Here is a 21703-nt window from a genome sequence, read left to right on the forward strand (position 1 = left end):
ACTTAATTTTCTATTCAGATGTTCATTTTGCCCTTTAAAAAGTTTGCAATCCTGCACCTCTACCATTAAAATGTCTTGGAGAGCTTTGTTTATAACACCTTTAAGACCAGATCCTCAGGTGACACACACACCTGCTTTTAATTAAGATTCATTTCCATCCTTTCATCATCATTTTCATGTCATTTACCGATTTTACAGTATGTTTTTGTAAGTGTTGGCCTAGATGTTTTTTAGGTTTTGCATATATCATATTCTTCTACAGCACATGAAAGTTATTGGCTAAACCTGATACGCTGTATCCTTACTCTTATGAGAATACTTCTGTGTGTTTTAACTGACAAATAAAAAAAACAAAGCTAACAGTAAGTACCGAGGCTCAGTTCAGCACTGCAGCTTGAATTGCCCAAAATTTCAGTTTTAAGTGTGGAAAAAGTTCTCTCAGGTGTGTCATCACCTGACAGGTTGTGGACTGAATGGCCACTCTGCAGCACACAAACCAAACTGAGTCAGATGGGAGACTTAATGTATGTCGGAATGGCGCAAGACTGCTATTAAAATGTTTGAAGAGTTTAGTGAATGATCTGATGTGTTTCAGCAGGCAAAAACTTAACTCCGTAAAAAATCCACAGAAAGGGACGTCATTAACATGCAAAAGTAGAAAATAAATAGGGTAGGGAAAATTTAAAAAGCCAAAAATACATTTTTTGCAACATACTGTGGTGCTTTGTCTTTTTGTCTTTGAATGGTTTTTGGCCAGCAGAAACTATTAAAATGACAAGGAAGGGTAAACTTAGACATAAGAAGAATATAATGTATAGAGAGATTATATTAAATAATAAAATACATTTTTAATTTTGTAATAGATTCAGTGTAATCAATTTAAATATTTAATTATTTTTTAGATTTAGTAATTTAATTTTTATTTTTTCAGTTTTTGTTCTCCATATCTTTTCAGTCTCACTTCAGGTTGTTCCGTCTCTGTTTAATCATTCAGCATATGTTTGAGGTAATGAAGTTTGAATGGGCGGGACGGAGTGGTTTGATTGCTGTCCGTAGCAGCCAATCATTTGTATGTTGTCTAATTAGCGCGTTGACAAAGGCGGGGACTACAAAAACGTGTCAGCCAATAAAAATCATCATGTTCGCCCTAGTGGCCAATCAAAAGGTTGTTATAGACTGGCCGTGTTTCTGGGTGGTGTTGGGTGGCTCATTTCTTCCGAGGGGGGTATACACAGTGTTATTATTCAAGGTAAGTAGTTTTGAATGTGTGAAATTTTGTTTTTCCATTAAAATGTACAAACGCGCTCGGTCACCTGTGGGTTTTTTAACAGGCTCTATGATAACAGGACGTGCTAAAGGTAGCAGTCGCTGAATAACGGTGTTAACGGTACTTCCTTTCGTCTGTGTTCATAGCGGCTGAAACGGGATGATTTCAGTCATGTTTCTGGTTTAGCTACATGGATTTAAATGCTTTAAAATTTGGCCGTGAAAATAACTGTGGGGTTGCATGTGTTTGAATGCTTTTAGTGAATTTAAAACATGCCCTGTGCGCTGTTTTCCGTCAACTGTTTACCCTGTATTTAAAACTGAAGTGAAAATAGTGTTGGTATGATGGAGGGCTGTCGAAGTCGATCGATATAGCTTTTTTTTTTTGTACCGATACCAAGACTCATTCTTAGTAATCCAGGGGATTGGTATCAAAATTTACAGTCAGATAAAATGCTGGTGCTTTAGCAATATGCAGACCACATTTTATGACAGGAAAGCTGTTATTCAAAGCTTTGCTGCTTTTTTTCTAATTACTTATACATTATAATGTGTACATGCAACGATAATTGGAGTTGATGCGTTATTGTTCTGTTATTTACTCTTAATTTACTCACTTGTTTTTGGCATGCCACTTTGTCAACTTTTTAGTGTTGTGCATTTTCCCATCCTTATTTTTCATGTATTTTTAAGGGAATTTGAATAAATTTAAATGTATTACCAATACCAAGAGAAATCCTTGCAGTAGACTGGCAGCCTGTCTGTGGTGTGCCCAACCTTTCAGCAATTGGCAGCTGGGTTAGGCTCCAGCCCCTCCCTGAAATCCTGATTTAAATAAGCGAAAGAAAGTGGATGGATGGATGGATGGATGGATGGATGAATGGAATACCAATAGAATTGACAGTAGATACTCCTCTTTTTTCTGATAGAGAACTGAGTTTCTCTGTTACTACCACACTTACTTCTTTGATCAATTTTAATGTTCTTCTATTACAGTTTTAGCTGTTTGGGGTAGTCTGAAGCTCGCTGTTAACTTAGGTGAAGGGATGCACACAACTACTCGACTAGATATTTAAACATTAAGCAAATTATTATTATTATTATTATTATTATTATTATTAATGTACAACAATGTTTTTGTGTTGGTTTTAAAGCACTGTTTACACAGGACTTGCAGCAATGTCATGACCATAGACGATAGAAAGTCAGTAATATTTGGAGAAGAAAAGCAACAACAACAAAAAAACATTAGTGACGTGATGTAGGTAGGGTCCTAAGATAAACCTTCCTTATTTCAAGATGAACAATCGAAGCTACTGAAAACAAGATTGCAGGATACAATGCATTGGCAAATGACAGGGTAGTAAATACATTATTAGGTTACCAGAGGCAACCAGATTCTTAAGTGCCTATTACAAAACTAACCATCAGCTTCAGTGTTGTTGTTGGCTGGTGTTAGCTATTTTCCGATATATTGGTATTGGCATGTATATTAGATTATAAATGAAAATTTAAAAAGTGGAGAAGAAATCACAGAAACACCAGCTGTGTTATTATGAGTAACAATGTAATCCACAAGCTTTGGGATAATTAAAACAAGATTATTTTTAAACAATGCTGTCATACTGTCTTAGTAAGGATTGTTAAACAAATACATGTAACAGATGTTAGGGAAATAGTTGATGTATGTTACAACTGTCTAGGTTTTGTATGTCAGAAAGGAAAAAAAATATTGGCTTATGTATGAGAGTTTTAAATAATCAAATATCGGTATCAGTATTGGTCTAAAAAAAATCATGTATCAGTCAAGTTATAATCGATAGCAGGCTTTTTATCTTTTACACATGGCAGCAGATCATCCAAAAACAGCAACTCACTGTCTAATTTGCACTGGTTGTCCTTTATTATTCATTTTCCAAAATTTGATTGACCTGATTAAATTATTTTTAGGCATCATTTTTATTCAATTTAACTTGTCAGCATGTTACATCACATAAAAAGTGCTGTGAATTTCTTTTTTGAATGCCTTTTTTGTGTCTCTTTGTGCAGATGTCTTTAACCGCCCACTCCTTCCTCTCATGTCTTTATTCACAGCCCCTCTGTTTTTGTGTCATCTCTTCATTTCAGATGCAGTTCATGCTTCTTTTCAGTCGGCAAGGCAAGCTTAGGCTCCAAAAATGGTACGTGCCTTTGTCTGATAAAGAGAAAAAGAAGATCACCAGAGAGTTGGTGCAGACAGTCCTGGCACGGAAGCCTAAAATGTGCAGCTTTCTGGAGTGGAGAGACCTTAAAATTGTGTACAAGAGGTGGGTAGGAACTGGACTTGTTTCTGAACAAAATGTGTTCTGGTTGAACGCCCTCAGAATAGAATATTTTCACACGTCCCTGGGCAATTCATAGGCCCGTCATTCATAGACATGGCTCTGCTGGGGAATCAGGAGAGTGTTACCAAAGAGATGAAGGCATCATCATGACAGCACTCAGACTACAACAAGAAAGAGCATTAATTTAGTCTCATTATATCCTGTTGCTGTGCCAACGGACAAGGAGGCAGACTGCTTGTGAACCGGAGTGACCCCACTGGGATGGACTAACAGAGCCCCTGAACTGCTGATCAGTCTGCAACCATTGCCCCACCACACAGATGTTTATGTCCTCAGTTAAATTCTCACTAAGTGTTAATAGTTCTTAGTATTTTTTTTACATATGTAAAAGATAGATGTAGCAAATGTGATATTACCCATTGGTTTAGGACATTTTGAAGGACCGCTGCTAGGATTTTGACCATCACTGTGTTGGGTTTTTGGAATCAGAAGTGACCACATGTGAACAACAGGGTGGAGTACTAAGTTATCAGTGTGTTATTAGGCCTTGTTAGCAAGCCATTTCTTTAAATGATACTGGTGGATTACCAATCGGTGCTAAGTAACAACTTAAGAAAAAAATCTAAAATTTCACTCAAATTTAAATTGACTGTATAAATGCATGGTGTTTGATGGCCTTGGTTTGGAGCCACAGTATCTTGGTACCTTGCAGTTATTGAGTCGACTATGAGCTCCTCTGTATCTCTTCTAGAGACAAATGTGAGGACGTCTGTGTGACAGCTAAAGCTTGTCTTAAATTGGATTGTGCAACAGGACAATCCCAAGTATAGCAGTAAAATCTCATGGTTATAGCCACTGTGACATTGCCTGTTAGTTTGTAGAAACTGATTTGAAGCCTGATTTGAAGCCATGAGTTTAGTATTTTGGTAACTCTTCCCTCAACATGATAGCCACAGCCTAAAGCACGTTCAGCTTCATCATCTATTTTACTCTAAATGGGACCATAATTTATAATATGAATATCAAGTTGGTTCGAAGAAGGTCTAAAACCAGTGACCAAGATCATAAACTTACCGGGAAAATGTATGCTTAGTTTGTAGATAATGTGAACTGTTGGGTAATTTTCCCAAAGGGAGGGAGGGAGACAGGACAAAAGACACGCTGTGGAGGAGAGCCAGAGATTAATGACAGCTAATGATTAAATGCAGAGACTGAAAAGAAGTGAATGAACAAGAAGGACTCGGTGCATCATGGGAGGCCCCCAGAGGCCTAGGCCTATTGCAGCATAACTGAGGGATGGTCACCTGATCTACCTATAAGCTTTATCAAAAAGAAAAGTTTTAAGCCTAATACTTAAAAGTAGAGAGGATTTTTGTCCCCTGAATCCAGACTAGGAGCTAGTTCCACAGAAACCCTGGAAGCTCTGCCTCCCATTCTACTTTTGAATACCATATGAATGACAAGTTAGCCAGTAGTCCAAGTGCAAAGTGCTCTATTTGGTTGATATATTATTATGATGTCTTAAAGATAAGATGGGTTTGGTTATTCAAGACCTTGCATGTGATGAGAAAGAGAATAAGTGATTCTTGATTTAACAGGGAGCCAATGAAATGAAGGCAAACATAGAAATATGTCAGAATTCTACAGAATTCTGGATCAACCGAAGCCTTTTCGAGGATTATTTAGGACAGCCTGATAATAATGAATTAACAGTAGTCCAGTCTAGAAGTAATAAATACAAGAACTAGTTTTTCAGCATCACTCTGACACAGGATGTTTCTAATTTTAGCAATATTGTGCAATTGCAAGAAAGCGGTCCTACCTTTTTGTTTAGTATGTGCATTGAATGACATATCCTGGCCAAAAATTACTCAGACATCCCTCACAGTGTTATTAGAGTTCAAGGTAATGCTATCCAGAGTAAGCATCTGGTTAGATAATATTTTTAAAGCTGAGTACAGTAACCTAATTTTTATCTGAGTTTAAAAGCAGGAAATGAAATGCCGTAAATATCTTTAAGACATTCCTACATTTTAACTAATTGCTGTGTGTGATATTTGGCTTCAGGGATAGATAAAGCTGGGTATCATCTGCATAGCAATGAGAATGTATGCTATACCTTCTAAGTATACTGCTGAAACGGAGCACGTATAATGTAAATAGAATTGGTCTTCTTTTCTTTTATGCATGAGACAGATTTCTGGATTGTTTAGCTCTGGCTAAAAGTTTCTTTGCAGAAAGAAATTGTCTAATTTTGAGCAACAACATGGATCTGTATGTTGACACTAATGCATCAACCAACAGCCTGTCAGTGTGTAGACGTGTAACTTGTAACACTGAAAATTTCTCTGTATAATTTCTCACATCTTACAGTAATTTAGATGCTTGCAAGCATCGGTTTAAAACTGATCTTCATATTTTCTTTAAATGTGACAGAGAAACAGAGCAAATTAGAAGCAAATAACGAAGCTTAATATTAGTTTTTAACAAATGACTGATTCTTCCACATGCATTTTTGTTCTTTTGAGCTGAACCAGGACCAAAATCTCAGTGAGTTTAATAGAAAGCTGAGAACTGAAACTGTGCCTAAATTCTTAAAATGCATGCTGTTTCCCATCTGATATGTCAGAATTGATCCAGGATCAGAAACAAGGATGGATCCTTTGCCAGTGGCACTACTCATGGTGATATTTGGTGCCAAATTAAACTGTCCGTAGCTCTAAAACGTAGCTCAAAGCCAGCAGTGGGTAAAAAACCTTTCTGACATAATTATGCAAACACATTTTGGGCTAATCTACTTGTAAATCTGATTCTTACCAAAAACCTTTGAGAAGCACGTAGTCCAGTTTGTTAACACTTGAGTTATTTTGAAGCCTGTATTTACAATTTTCACATTAGTTGTTTAACTGGACATAAACACTGCACGAATAGAATCACCAGTCACATAAAAAAAAAGGCTTTTGGTTTATAAAAGTGCTTGAAGTTACATTTTTATTATGCATGTGAGAAGTTATTTGACTTTTCTGCTTCATTATGGCTCAATCCAACATGAACAGCTTCTCTGCACGTGCTATCAGGGTGCTGAACAATTCTAGTGCACCGTGATTGGATAATATGTTTCCAGGCTCAGATGTTGATTGGCTCTTTGAATGTTGGGCTGCTGCCATCTTTACAGTTTCACAGTTCTCCCATAAATTTCTTTAAGGCTTCTCCTTATATGTCAACTGTGATTGGATGCTTTGCCAGCAGAACTCATGCTGATATTTTTCCCAAAGTAGACTAAATTGAAATTCAAAGTGTACCTCCAAGTAAGGCTCTAAACTGTCTGCCACATGTGAAATGTTAATATAACCCTTACTTACGTGTTAAGCAACATTCTATAAAGATGTCTTATTGAAGACTAATCCACTTATAAAACAGGGGGACCTGTGCCATCAGGCTGCCAATGCAACATAAAGATGTTCTTTACTTTGGGAGCCTTCTCTACACAGAGTGTGCATTATCTTTTAAAGCGTTGACTTGTTTCTGGAGTGAGTCAGCTCCAGTAAAAATGCTGTCTCACTGCTCTTTTGTAATGACTGAACCGAGCCCTTTGTGCTTCCTGCTTGGCTACACCTTGCATTAATTTTCACAAACTGTAGACAAAGATAGACAACAGCTCGAAACAATCAAGAATTCACCACCAGAAAACAGCCTGGCTAATAAGCAGCTTTGCTGTTCTCTGTGACCTCTGCGAGTATTGTACACGTGTCTTTTTAAGAATCTGCAGCCCTGTCCATTGTGTCCTGCTGCTCCTCTGGTTTCAGAGGATCAACTGACCAGCTCCTTTATTAGCCAATCATCACATGCCTAGTGCCTTAGGGATTATCAGGGATAAAGAACTATGGCAGAATGGGTCTTAACTGTTTCAGCCTTCTGCGTCCGGCTTCTGGCTTTTAAATGAATACCCTGTGCACAGTAAACAGCAGGCCTTAATAATAACGGAGAAATGCCCTCTCAGCACCATTTCAGTGAGACAGTACATCACTGTGAGAGCCTGTCGCAGCTTTACAAATGCCTGAAGTCTGCTCCTTGGCTTTGGCTATTTGATGGTGTAGTTTTCACAATGAAAGATTGTTATTTAAAGGGATAGTTCACCTCAAAATCTAATTCATGTTATTTTTTCTCTGGGCTGTAGTGATGGTTATCTTTTTTGGGTGTACGGCATGCAGTTTTGGAGACATCAGCTGTGGAGATATTTGCCCTCTCTTGATTATATCGAAGACCCTGAGACATTTAAAGGACACAGCAGCCTCCTTCATGCACTCTGGCAGGAAATATAGACTCTATAAATCACACAGCAAATGCAATGCATGTTGTACTACCCTGTATATTGTTTCGACTATGTAGTTTTTCCTATTTTAGCCTTTAAGAATGAATGAAAATAACAGCCTCCACTGTGCTGATGGGGATGACTTTTTCTACTTGACAGTTGTAATTAAAACAACAGTTTTCATATGAAACTTTCTCAGAATTATTTTTCTGAGAAAGCAGGGAACGAACTTTTTCAGTTGAAGTGAATTTGCTTCTCGCTGTGTTGCAGATATGCCAGCCTGTATTTCTGCTGTGCCATTGAGGACCAGGACAACGAGCTCATCACGCTGGAGATCATCCACAGATATGTGGAGCTGTTGGATAAATACTTTGGCAGTGTGCGTTTGTGATGTCTGACTTCCTAATATTATTCTTAGTTATAATTCCCACGTGCTGAGCTGTTCATTAATGTTTAAAGTTATTGCATGTTGGTCACCAGGTTTGTGAACTGGACATTATTTTTAACTTTGAGAAGGCCTACTTCATCCTGGATGAATTCCTGCTGGGTGGAGAAGCTCAAGAGACGTCTAAAAAGAATGTGCTGAAGGCCATCGAGCAGGCTGACCTGCTACAAGAGGTAAGATATGTGATAAAACCACCATGGGAACAATAACAGTTTCAAATACTACATTTCTGGTAAAGATATTTTACACTAGTACACCACTATTTCCTATGTATATATATTGAGGATTTCTGGAAATCTGGAGACATCCCCAGTTATTGGTGGTGGCAGCAAGTAAGGTTTAATACTTTTTGGCTCAGTTTGCAAGTCATGCATTAAAGCCAGTCTTTAGACAAAAAACATTTTGTAGTAGTTATTTTTCTTTTAGTCGAGGGTGGATTTAATCCAAGTATGGTAAACTGGTCTGTGATTGTTTCTTTTATTGTTTTATTGCATTTTATCACTACTTCTCAAAAAAATTATTTTTAATTCGCTAATGAAAATATGTGGATGAAAAAGCATGTTGTGGCTTTTCTAAGAAAGAAACATGTAGCTTCTTCTTCTTTCTTAGAAAAGCCACAGTGCGTAGGCCAGCATGGGGGAGGTGACCCACTGGTGGAAATGCTGAAAGTGGTGTAGAGAGGACAAGCAGCAATCTGGCAGCCAGAGACCATGGGAGTTTGATGAAATGTAGTGATTTGTAGACAGGTGAAATGGGTGATTAAAGAGTCAAAGTGATTGAAGTGACTGCCAGTGGAAGCAGTGACATATAAGCTAGTAAATACATGGTTATCAACCTATTTGGAACGTGGAACAGCTGCTTTGTTGAACAGCTGTCAGCTACAAAGCTGCTCCATGAGCGAATCGTTTTATATCGTTTATCACCAGGTTATTATCTCTCTGAAAATCTTTATGTCTATGGTGAAAATAAAATGTGTTTATAGTTCGAAGGGAGATGCATGAATTTTTAAAAAGTCTTTCCAAGACCCTGAGATTGTTGTTCAGATATACTCCAGTGAAAAAGACAGCTACAATCAAAGGTTTGTAGCTGAGAATGTCAGACTTTCAATTTTGTAAATAATGAGTCTTCCCGTCTGACAACACAAAGTTACTGAGACCTGCAGACTAAACCAGCCACAAAGTCACTTTTTCTGTGGTTTTTTCTTCTTGTTCCATTTCTCACTGCAGTGTCATCAAGTGATCCTCTAATAAGATTCAGTCAGTGATTTCCTGTAAAAGCTCCATAATAGAATCCATTCTCAGCTTCTAATGCCAAGCAAACATTAAGAAATACTGGTTTTGCATCGGTAACTGCTGCAGCCTTAAATAGAAAAGCTGATATTTTGACTGCCTTATTTTCTTTCATAGGTATGCTGTCATAATGGTGGATGATTGTAGTTTCATCAGACCAATCAGAATGAAATAAAAAGATAGAAGAGAAGAAGTGAAGGGCTTCACCAAGGAGCAGTATCAGACAAATAAGGATTATTTTGAAATACAGGTCATGCAAAGCTACTCTACTAGAGTCAGAAAAAAATATGGAGCTTGAAATCAGCACCATTGGTCCACGTTAATTAAATTAATGTGAGGATTATAGTTTTTATTGTAATAGTTAAATTTCATGCAGCACGGTGGCACGGTGGTTAGCACTGTTGCCGCACAGCAAGAAGGTCCTGAGGTCAATTCCACCATCAGGCCGGGGTCTTTCTGTGTGGAGTTTGCATGTTCTCCCCGTGTTTGCGTGGGTTCTCTCCAGGTACTCCGGCTTCCTCCCACCGTCCAAAGACATGGAACTTGTGGGGATAGGTTAATTGGATAATCCAAATTGCCACTAGGTGTGAATGTGAGTGCGAATGGTTGTCTGTCCCTGTGTGTTGGCCCTGCGACAGACTGGCGACCTGTCCAGGGTGTACCCCGCCTCTCGCCCTATGACAGCTGGGATAGGCTCCAGCGACCCTGAAAAGGATAAGTGGTAGCGAATGGATGGATGGATAGTTAAATTTCATATAGTAGAAGTAAAAAATGTTTCTTAGAGTTTACCTCAAAGTGACAGCTGATTTTACTTTACACTCTCCAGTCAACCCAGGAAGTTGTTCAGCTCTTTTCATAATGCTCGACTTGAGTTATTTATAGTGTTTTTAAAGCATTCACAAGAACTAATACTCAGATAAGTCTCACTGTTTTAGAGTCACGCAAAGAAACGTGGACCTCGTTACCCTCAACTTCAACTAGAACTTTCTTTACCCTTTATTATTTTTACAGAAGGTTCAATGTTGAGTTCTTGTGTCTTTCTATGTTGCATCACTTCCCTTAAGTAGAGGGAAGGCTCGGCACTGCTGGTGCTATATGTTTATTCTCTTTTTACACATTTTCTCACATTGGAGTCCTGATGATCATTTCTGTCTTTAATTTTCAGTGCTGCATGAATACAGCCCTCAGATGATTCATGCAGCCATATTTTTGAAAATATTTTGTGTGTCTTGCTTTTAGTTTGCTTGATCTTAATCCTGATTTCTGCTGACACATTTCTCCCTTTGCTTGTTTATTCTTTACTGTTGTGATTTGCAGAATATAGACTTTCAGATGCGCCTGTTTGCAGGTAACACTTTGTTAAAAAATCCCTATTCTGTAGTGTTAGATCTGTAGCTTTAGATTCACCAACACAATGTTAAATCCAGCAGAAAAAAAAGATACCAGCAACACCAAAGTCTCAAGTGTCATCAGCACACTTTGAATTTTGAAGTTGCTGATATGTTTTCTGCCTCATACTGACCCTATATCAACTCCAATGTCTCTGATGTCACTGTAAACCTAACCAGCAACATTTAATGTGACGAATAGTTACACAAAATTGCTTAAAAATAAAATAGCATTCAGTAGTTTTTAATGAAGAGCCTACATTTCTAAGTTACTTATAAAAGTTTCTGCACAGGCCTGGTTCAAGGTTGGATGTGGGCAGTGCTCAGGTTGTAGTCTTCAAACAAACCCTCATTGTATTCACTGCTGTGACAAACAGGACACTTCTGTTCTAGATTAGCATTTCATATAGTGGGAGCGTAATTATAGCATCAAAACCACAGTATCGCAGCAAGGGTCATTTTGACCATAAGCGCTGTCAGCAGGATACCAGTACACACTGATCACAGCTCCACAGCTGGTTTTTCACCCCACTCTCAATCCCGGGCACAATTAATGTTGTTTTGTCAGCGTCTGACGTAAAAAGGGCGATTTTACTAAACGGAATAAAATAGCGTTGATAGGTGTGGTTAGTTTTATCGGTGATTTACAAACGTTGCACTGTTTTCTAACCACAACAAAAACACGGTTCATTTCAATATGACATACCCAATGTGCCAAGAGCTCTGACTTCAGCAAGTGTACGGGACATGCAAAGAGACACAAAAGCACTTGTGACCCAGACACAAGAGCATGACAACAGCGGTATCTGGTATGGCAAAGTCAGTGGATACTTTACTACAGGCTTAAAATTCCATAAGTGAAATGCTGTTGCACATCCTTGGAATAATAACAAGAAGCACCTCCACTCACCCTGGACAACAAGAACTGCAGGGCGCAAAAAGAAAGTGTCCTAGAAGCCAGGGAGAAACCAGAAAGCATCAAAAATAGGCCATGTTTGTGCATAATATCATGACTTATGCATATTATATTCACATTTGTTTTATTTCTTGCAGTTTCAGTACAGTAAATCTATTTTAAAAGTTATGTTTTTCAAGATGGCACTTTGATTATTATTTTAAGCATTCAGTTTTTTCTCTTTTTAATAGAGCTATCTATAAAGACTACAGCTTCTGTTGAATTTATTTCAGCATATGACAACAATAGCATTTTCTGTATTAAATGCTAAAATAGCCAACACATTGACCATTGAGACAACTGTCAAATGTGTACATCTGTCCATGGTCCTGAAATTATAGCTATAGTTTTTTAACACAAATGCATTGATCAGAATAAAAACAAAAAGCACTTCCAAACTATCAAACCAATTCAGAACATCAAAATGAAAAATGGGCTGCTATTATGACTTCCTGTGCCTGCCATCCAGGATCCTATCCTGAAACTGATCAAGCCTTGATTAGTTTTAAATTGCAAAGATGAGTTGCACTCATCAGTGCTGATTGTCTCAGTATGATTTGAATATGTTGGCAGTCTGTTTCCGTTAATAATACAGACAGCAGTTATTTGCAGTCCTTCACCAATCTGCCTGCGAGTGGTTGCAGTCAGTCTGAGTTGGACCATGATTGTTTAGAGCACCAGGTGACCTATGCATTTGGCTTAAGATTGAAAGTGATCGCCCAGAGGCTGAACGTGTTGCCTCCTCAGCCTCTAGGTCACTGCAACTAGTGGGAATTGATTTCCAAAGATGCAACCATGGAGGTATCATTTTTTTCTTTTTCTTTTTTTTTTAACTAGTTGCGAGGTTGCCATCCTACTTTACTCTAGTGTGACAGAATGCTAACCAAGTTTAAGTAGCTAAAGCTAAATGAATAATTTATAGTGCTTTATTTAACCAAGTAGTTTTTAGTAAACATTAAAAAAATCAGCATGTGAAGAAGAAACGGACATCCTGAACAAAACAACGTGAAGCACAGTCTCCAAGGTGACAGACCTTCGGCTCATGCCATTACCATGTGTGTGTGCTCCCACTGTTTATTGAATGTATAAAGATCAAAAGGTAACACCCACGGAGAGCTTCAGAAAAGAGCGGACTGTTCTCAGTTTTACCAATTTGTTCTGGCCAAGTCAGGAAACACTTCAATGTTTCGATCTAGTGGCTTTCATTGGAGCATGTCTGGTACAATGTAAGTCTAATCAGTCAGTTAGACAGCAGACTGATTGGTTTCCTGGATTTGTTTGTCGAACATTTAGTCTGTTAGTGCTCCAAAAGGCCACCGCTAATGAGTTCTAGGAAAGGAAATCAGACCACGGCTGACAGCCCATTAACATCTACATGGATAAAAGTGATGTGAACCATGGAGAATTTCTGAGGAACACTTACTTTTTGTAAAGCATAAATAAAAAGATTTTATAAATGCTCCTATTAACGATTAAAATTGTTTATTTATTTTACAGTTTAATTGAAGTGAATTGACTAAAAAAATGGTTCTATCCTTTATATTTGATAGAAATGTCTGTGAAGACATTCAGGAAATACGACAGATTAAAAAAAAGTTTGAAATTTCACTCAAGTTACAACTGAATATAAATTGGACCTAAGTGAGTGATGTGAAGCTGGAAAGCATTTAGAAGTCTGAATGTGGTTGTTTGCCATTAGTTGCGAGGCTGCTGCCACCACCCAGCCAAACCCATTATCCCAGAGGACAAACCGTAAAGCTGTTCATTGATTTATCGACAGCAGGACCATCAGATGGAGAACATACTGTACTGAAAGGCTTAGAGTAAGGCTTTTTCCTGTAAGTGTATAAAGTAGGTAGATCTTTAAAATGATTTAGCTGATTTTCTCACTTAGGAGGAAGTGAGTTCAAAATCTGAAGGGGACGAAGCCAAATCTGAGTAGGAGAAAGGGAATGAGGTCTCTGACTGGCTCAATTCTGTATTTATAGAGCCAGAGTGAAGACTGGGGAAGTTTGCCAAATGAGGAGATCTTATAAAGAACTAGAGTCCGTCCATGCCTCCATCCAGAGTATTGATAAGTACTAGACTGGTACAGTCAGTCAGTCAGCATGGGTTTCCAGTTCTGCGTGCCGTCAACTGCATGTACGCCTGTCAGTGTGACTGTCTCATAACTCTGAGTCTAGATACAGGCTGCGATCAAAGGGTAGTCCGACTCTGCCCATACAAAGAAGAAACCTTTGCCTCTTTTAAATTTGATTTGTTTCAATGTAAAAAAAAAAATCATCTTCCTCTGCACCTCTGGACCACACCCAGCGCCTGTGTGACTCATTTGGACCATTTGCATGTGTGTTCTGCAGTTACACAACCTAACCTAACATTACGCAAAGAGCAACTCCTACGTCAAACCAAATTCCTAAGGTGCATGCTCATTGTATTTTTACATTTGTGCAAGGTTAATTCATTCAGTACAAAGTTTGATGACTTTGCACGAAAACAAAAACAGGTTTAAGTTCCTAGTTCGGCTGTTAATTGTCTCATTAGGTGGTACACGTAATAGATTTGTCTGTTGTTGCTGATTCTACTATAAGGCAGGAGATTATGCATAAACCACCGGAACTGTAGCATGTGCCATCGTGCCCTCACTCACAGAGACATACCAACCCACACACTGCTTATCAACCACACTAACAGCTCTTTTCCACTAATACCTACTTGAGTTGGTTCGGCACGGCTCGACTCAGTTTTTAGGGATTTCCACTGAGTTGTAGTACCTGGTACCGGGCACTTTTTTTAGTACCTACTCGGCCAGGGGTCCAAATGATCTGAGGCAGTCTGAAAATATAATGCCAACAGACTGCATGGCACAGATTGACGTCACTCAATGAGTCATGAGTCTCTATCATGAAAATCAAAACCACCATTATTTAAAAAAACAAAAACATCCCCTAGCAAAGATAAATTGGCTTCACGAAAAATAATACCCTCATCCCCGAGTCTGCCAAAAAGCCATACACCGTGTAGCAGATGTCCTCCTTTGTTGTGGCTAGGGCTGCCACAAACGATTATTTTGATAGTCGACTAATCAGATCATGCATCCATTGGACGAACAACGTACAGCTTATTGCACCAGCATGCATCTGCTCTTATATAACTATCATTAGCTTACAGCTTGCTATCTAAAATATAACAGGACACCGGAGTATATTCTCGAGCATCTCACACTTCTGATAATCAGTTGTCTGCTTGACGTTTATTCAGCTGTGTAAAAACTATAACTTTAATCTCAGCCAAACCGATTTACTCAGGAACAAATAAAATACTGAAAAAATCCAAACAATAACATTTTTAAGTTATCTAAGTGACTTATACAGTGGGGCAAAAAAGTATTTAGTCAGCCACCGATTGTGCAAGTTCCCCCACCTAAAATGATGACAGAGGTCAGTAATTTGCACCAGAGGTACACTTCAACTGTGAGAGACAGAATGTGAAAAAAAAATCCATGAATCCACATGGTAGGATTTGTAAAGAATTTATTCGTAAATCAGGGTGGAAAATAAGTATTTGGTCAATAACAAAAATACAACTCAATACTTTGTAACATAACCTTTGTTGGCAATAACAGAGGTCAAACGTTTACTATAGGTCTTTACCAGGTTTGCACACACAGTAGCTGGTATTTTGGCCCATTCCTCCATGCAGATCTTCTCGAGAGCAGTGATGTTTTGGGGCTGTCACCGAGCAACACGGACTTTCAACTCCCGCCACAGATTTTCTATGGGGTTGAGGTCTGGAGACTGGCTAGGCCACTCCAGGACTTTCAAATGCTTCTTACGGAGCCACTCCTTTGTTGCCCGGGCGGTGTGTTTTGGATCATTGTCATGTTGGAAGACCCAGCCTCATTTCATCTTCAAAGTTCTCACTGATGGAAGGAGGTTTTGGCTCAAAATCTCACGATACATGGCCCCATTCATTCTGTCCTTAACACGGATCAGTCGTCCTGTCCCCTTGGCAGAAAAACAGCCCCATAGCATGATGTTTCCACCCCCATGCTTCACAGTAGGTATGGTGTTCTTGGGATGCAACTCAGTATTCTTCTTCCTCCAAACACGACGAGTTGAGTTTATACCAAAAAGTTCTACTTTGGTTTCATCTGACCACATGACATTCTCCCAATCCTCTGCTGTATCATCCATGTGCTCTCTGGCAAACTTCAGACGGGCCTGGACATGCACTGGCTTCAGCAGCGGAACACGTCTGGCACTGCGGGATTTGATTCCCTGCCGTTGTAGTGTGTTACTGATGGTGACCTTTGTTACTTTGGTCCCAGCTCTCTGCAGGTCATTCACCAGGTCCCCCCGTGTGGTTCTGGGATCTTTGCTCACCGTTCTCATGATCATTTTGACCCCACGGGATGAGATCTTGCGTGGAGCCCCAGATCGAGGGAGATTATCAGTGGTCTTGTATGTCTTCCATTTTCTGATGATTGCTCCCACAGTTGATTTTTTCACACCAAGCTGCTTGCCTATTGTAGATTCACTCTTCCCAGTCTGGTGCAGGTCTACAATACTTTTCCTGGTGTCCTTCGAAAGCTCTTTGGTCTTGGCCATGGCGGAGTTTGGAGTCTGACTGTTTGAGGCTGTGGACAGGTGTCTTTTATACAGATGATGAGTTCAAACAGGTGCCATTCATACAGGTAACGAGTGGGGGACAGAAAAGCTTCTTACAGAAGACGTTACAGGTCTGTGAGAGCCAGAGATTTTCCTTGTTTGAGGTGACCAAATACTTATTTTCCACCCTGATTTACGAATAAATTCTTTACAAATCCTACCATGTGAATTCATGGATTTTTTTTTTTCACATTCTGTCTCTCACAGTTGAAGTGTACCTCTGGTGCAAATTACTGACCTCTGTCATCATTTTAGGTGGGGGAACTTGCACAATCGGTGGCTGACTAAATACTTTTTTGCCCCACTGTATATCATGTTTAACCTGAGTAGCAAAAGACAGCAGTGGGTTTGAAAACGATTTGCCGGGAGTCCGGTGTTCTCAGCGGCTCTAGTGAGCCTTGAATCCCGGCTAACTATCGAGCTAGTGGGTAACAGACGTCTCCGAAAAAGTCGGAGTGCTTTTGAAAATATGTGGTGTCTTGATAAACTGAGCAGATATTTGAAGTTTACACAGCTACATTCTCGCCTGAAAATATGTTAAACGTTTATTTTGTGACCCAGAAAGAATAATAAGAGTAATATTAAAACTAACTAGCTGCCGCCATTGTTGGAAACTGAGCAGGGCCGCGCTATGAATTCTGGGACACAGTTTCTTCTTCTTCGGGGTTTAACAGCAGCTGGCATCCTTGTACATGCAGTGCTGCCATCTTCTGTTTCAGTTCGTTATTACACTCTTAAATCCTACTACTTATTCCTGCAGCTTTTGTGATCTTACAAAGCTTCAAACAACGCATCGACGATTTTAATAGTCGACGTAATCGTGACTAGTCGACTAATCGTGGCAGCCCTAGTTGTGGCATTCATGGCCTCACAGGCATCACAGGACTTTTGACCGCATTGCTATAACAACCCTACACAATTTGGTGGTACTCAGTTTTAATGGAAAACAACAGAAACCAAGTTGAGTTGAGCTGAGTCAATACCAGTGGAAAAGGTCTATTACTGCCAGATTTGGTCACCTTTTTGACACTTTGGTCAAGACCTTAGATCCATCGGAGCGGTGCCTGCAGAGGTGAATTGCTGCCGCTGAGCAATCCAAACACAGAAATAATGGAAGTTGTCCAGAGGTGCAAAACTTGATGATCATGAAAGGAGATTGGACAAATTTGAGGTCAGGTAAGGTTTTCATTTTGATCGCACCTCGTACGTGACACAACATGAGGGTCATAACAGGCACCAAGTCAGTTTTGAATGTTTAGACATGTCTGAGTAGACTACCAGGCAGCATAATCCGAACCTTCCTACTTTTGCTTTGGTCGATTCTGATTGTAAATTTTGATTACTGTAACGTTATTGCAGAAAATTAAAACTATTAATTCTTGTATTTAAATTTTTTCTGGGATTTTAAATTGAAACAAATATGCTGCCTGTGTGAAGACCAGCTGTTGTTCTAACAGCACTGAATGAAACTGTTCAAATTTATGATGTTGTACATGATTTCTTTTTACGCTATAAAATTATTATATAAGCATTTGTACTAATACTGTTCACTTTCATTCATTCTTATTAATTGCCAATATATATTGAGACAGATTGCTTTTTTTTTTTTTATAATTACAAATCCAGAAGAAAAGACCAAAACCAAAGTGACGCTCTCTCCATGTTTGCTGATGTGGTTGATAGCTGTCACAACAACCACATCTGTGCTTAAAAAAATAAAAATCTTATGAATATAAATATGTTTTAATAATTATTTAAACATTTAAATAATTATTTGTAGTTCCTATCAAACTTTGCTCACTTATTATAAATATTAGCATTTTTTAGGACTACAGTGGAACCCCGACTTACGAATACCCCATTTAACGAAAAATTCAAGTTACGAAGGCACTTAACTGCAATATTTCTGCCCGTGTTATGGCAAAATGCCCGCGTAACGAAATCCGCTGGCTCTGATTGGCTGAGCCCAGAATGCCTACAATGCCCACAATGCCCTCCGAATCATGTGACAACCCCTTTGGCTTTCGTACTTGCGCTTCGCTTTTCCAGTTGAGCGACGTATTGTTGTTGCAGTTAGCAATTAGCCTATAACCTATCGTTCACTCAAAAGGCGCGATGGGTGCTTCGACTTACGAAAGACCCTCGGGAACGAATTAATTTCGTAAGTTGGGGTTCCACTGTACTTTGGGTGTAGAATAATACACGTGGTGTGGTACAAACTGTTTCCAGCAGCGTAATGGTGTTTGTTGGATTACCTTAAAGTTAACGACAGGATGATTATTTGGGATCATGAAGGAATGTGTCACACAGTGGAGCTCTGAGACACAGAGGAATGAGTCAGACCAGTTCATCGATGGTTTTGGTCTTTTCACAGTGAGAATCAAGAATGTCACCAGCATGAAAACCAGCGCTTGATAATTAGTCACTATTCTGATGCTTCTTGTTTTTTTTAGTTATTTTAAATTCAGGAGAGCAATCACATCAAATTAAAAGCGCTCCTGGTGATTGAGAAACTGTTTAGTTCACAAATTTCTTGACAGTGTAATTCAGTAATCAGGCTACTCAGCAGGAAGCTTTAACACCACAGGGTAACAGTGGAACATCAGATGATAAACAAACAGACAAATCAGGCTCCATTTTAATTACTTTAGGGGCAAGAATGTTTCATTTTAATTTTCCTTAAATTTAAACTTATATTAAGTTTGTGGATACTAAAAACTGCAGGTAAAAGTGATGCGGGAGGAGCTGGGCTCATTCTGAGTTAGGTCCTTGTGCCTTTAGGCATTAGTAAGTGCATAGTGCAGTAATTACATGGAAAACATACCACAGGGGATTTGGTTGAAGCGATTTCAATAAGCCTTTAATGAAATATTTCTCAGGAGCTGGCCATTACTTTGGTGCCAGGAAGGAGATCTTCTTTTGGAATAATGATGCCTCAGAAGGTTTCCAGCCCTGCATGGGAGACATCAGAGATAAATTGAGCAGAGCCATCGCCACAAAGAGGGCACAGTTATTGTGGTGGTGCACGGTTAATCTCCTACTCCCTCAGCAGAGTCTGTAGATGTGTAGTACCCGCATTGTAGGTTGCTGAGAGTCGTGACGACGGTGTATCATACTTACTTTGTCCTTGTAAAAATGTTTGCCTCACAGGTATGGTGGTTCCAAATATGGCCTCTGAGTCTTCTGGTCTTTTCCAGAATTAGCCCTGCTAAGGTGAATGCGTCGTGTCTGTGGATTTAGGCTGTGTGTACCGCTAGAGCCCTCATGTCTCAGTGTTTTAACTGTGTGAACTAATCAGCCACAACATTAAAACCACTGACAGTGAGGTGAGTGACACTAATTATCTCATCACAGAGGCTCCAAGCCCATTGTTCCTTCAGTGGTCTGGTTTCAGTCATTATGCAAAGGTACTGTTTATAAGGTTGGGAAAACCTGCAGTCACTTAGATGAAGTCACTTAGATGAGTCACTTAGATGAGTGACGAAACGTTTCTCCCACTGAAAACGCTACGTTCAGATGAACAGAATCAACTTTGGAGGATTTACTTACCTGGATGATTGAGCATGCATCAAGACATAATGCACTACTGACCCCAAAGGTGTCACTTTATCAAGTAGATGCTGTTTGTCAACCACTAAACAACAAAGACAGAAGAAAAGCACTACTGGTCCAATGCATGGCGTGCAGTGCAGTCTACTGTGCGAATAGGAGAAACGTTTAAAGCCATGGATGACTGCTACCATCAGAAAGTTTGGAAAAATAGGAGAAAACGAGGTCCAAACTCTGCCAGGTAAAGTTATTCTACTATAACCACACAGTCATATCAGAGCGGGGGCCACATTTGAGGAATAGTCAAATTGCTCCCACTCTTATCCACATCTTTAATACGATAAAGAGTAGAGAAACATACTTGCAGCTATACAGTTGAAACAGCTGTGAACCTCTAATATGTAGCACAATAAGATGATTCCCATTTCAGCAGTTGATTGGCTCTTTGGAGCCATCTTTGTTATTACAGAATTCTCTAATAATTTGTTTGTAGTACACAGCTGTCAGTACCTACTAAAAGTGGTCCAGGGAAGGATGATCAGTGACAGGAAGAATTTAAGAGAAAGACATGGGACTCAAAAAATCTTGAATTTTCAAAACCTCATTTTGGTGTGAAGTCAGCAAACATTTTAAGCATTTTTTTTTACCGGACCTGACCGGTGATTCTGTTCATGCTGCGTCTATTGAAAATAATGTTAATTTAGATAAAGCTTTAAAATAAATCAATGAAAAGGATCCAAGATGCCTATGAGTAGCAAGACATGTTTCTAGAGGGGCTTTGCTAGTGCACAGGAACCATGATCTAATTTAGTCTTGCTGAACTGCTAAAATCTCCTACAACTCACACATGAGTGGAACAGCTGAACCGTGGCGCCATGGAAGGAAGAGGCCTGGACTGCACTGTTTACCTGCAGAAAGATGGCACCTGGACACAATATGGGAAGAAGGCAGCCCTGTGGGAGCAGCACAGTGATCTGTGTTATGTTCTGCTGGGAAACATTGGGAAACATTTTGACTTTTACTGGAATGCTGTTGCAAACCACATACACCCCTCTATGACAGAGATGTTCCCTGATGGCGGTCACTTATTTCTGCAAGATAATGGGTCCTGTCATAGTGAAGAACAAGTACAGGAAGATTTTAAAGAACCAAAGTCCAAGATCCCGATTAGACTTATACATTCCAAAGATTTCAATCTCCAAGATGAGTTGATAAAACACATTAAATATATGAAGGTCCACCTCAAAACTTCCAACATATAAAGAATGTGCTGTGAACGTCTTGGTGTCTGATACCTCAGGAGAAATTCTGAAGTCTTGATGAGTCAGAGCTGTTTCGGTGGCTTTTAATGTTGTGACTGATCGTTGTCTGTGTGTAGCATAGTTCGTGCTGGTTTAGACGGTCTTCCTGGTCTCGTTCATCGACTCCTTTTCACAGTAACCAGTCGTTTAACTCTTAAATTACATGTTTACACTGGAAACTGAGGTCTGTCCTTTGGTGCGTTCACG

The 21703-nt window shown here is 39.3% G+C and overlaps 1 protein-coding gene across 6 annotated transcripts in view; it reads left to right on the forward strand.

The window, feature by feature from the left end:
* Window positions 1-1170: 1170 nt before the first annotated feature.
* LOC146641277 (AP-1 complex subunit sigma-2) overlaps window positions 1171-21703 on the forward strand; it is a 31102-nt gene continuing 10569 nt past the window's right edge. For 2 of the 6 annotated variants that reach the window (XM_085397316.1, XM_085397319.1), the window contains exons 1-4: window positions 1171-1249; window positions 3394-3572; window positions 8173-8281; window positions 8383-8520. In XM_085397316.1, coding sequence (XP_085253442.1) covers window positions 3394-3572; window positions 8173-8281; window positions 8383-8520 — 426 coding nt within the window. In that variant the 5' untranslated portion in view covers window positions 1171-1249. Of the gene's footprint in view, window positions 1250-3393; window positions 3573-8172; window positions 8282-8382; window positions 8521-10953; window positions 10985-13967; window positions 15845-19796; window positions 19860-21703 lie in introns of those variants that run through there. The other 4 variants (XM_085397315.1, XM_085397318.1, XM_085397317.1 and 1 more) reach the window with 4 other exon arrangements.

This window comes from Rhamphochromis longiceps, linkage group LG23 (assembly GCF_057381845.1).
Source record: "Rhamphochromis longiceps isolate RC_006_pf linkage group LG23, R_longiceps_female_GT1.1, whole genome shotgun sequence".
Lineage (NCBI taxonomy): Eukaryota > Metazoa > Chordata > Actinopteri > Cichliformes > Cichlidae > Rhamphochromis > Rhamphochromis longiceps.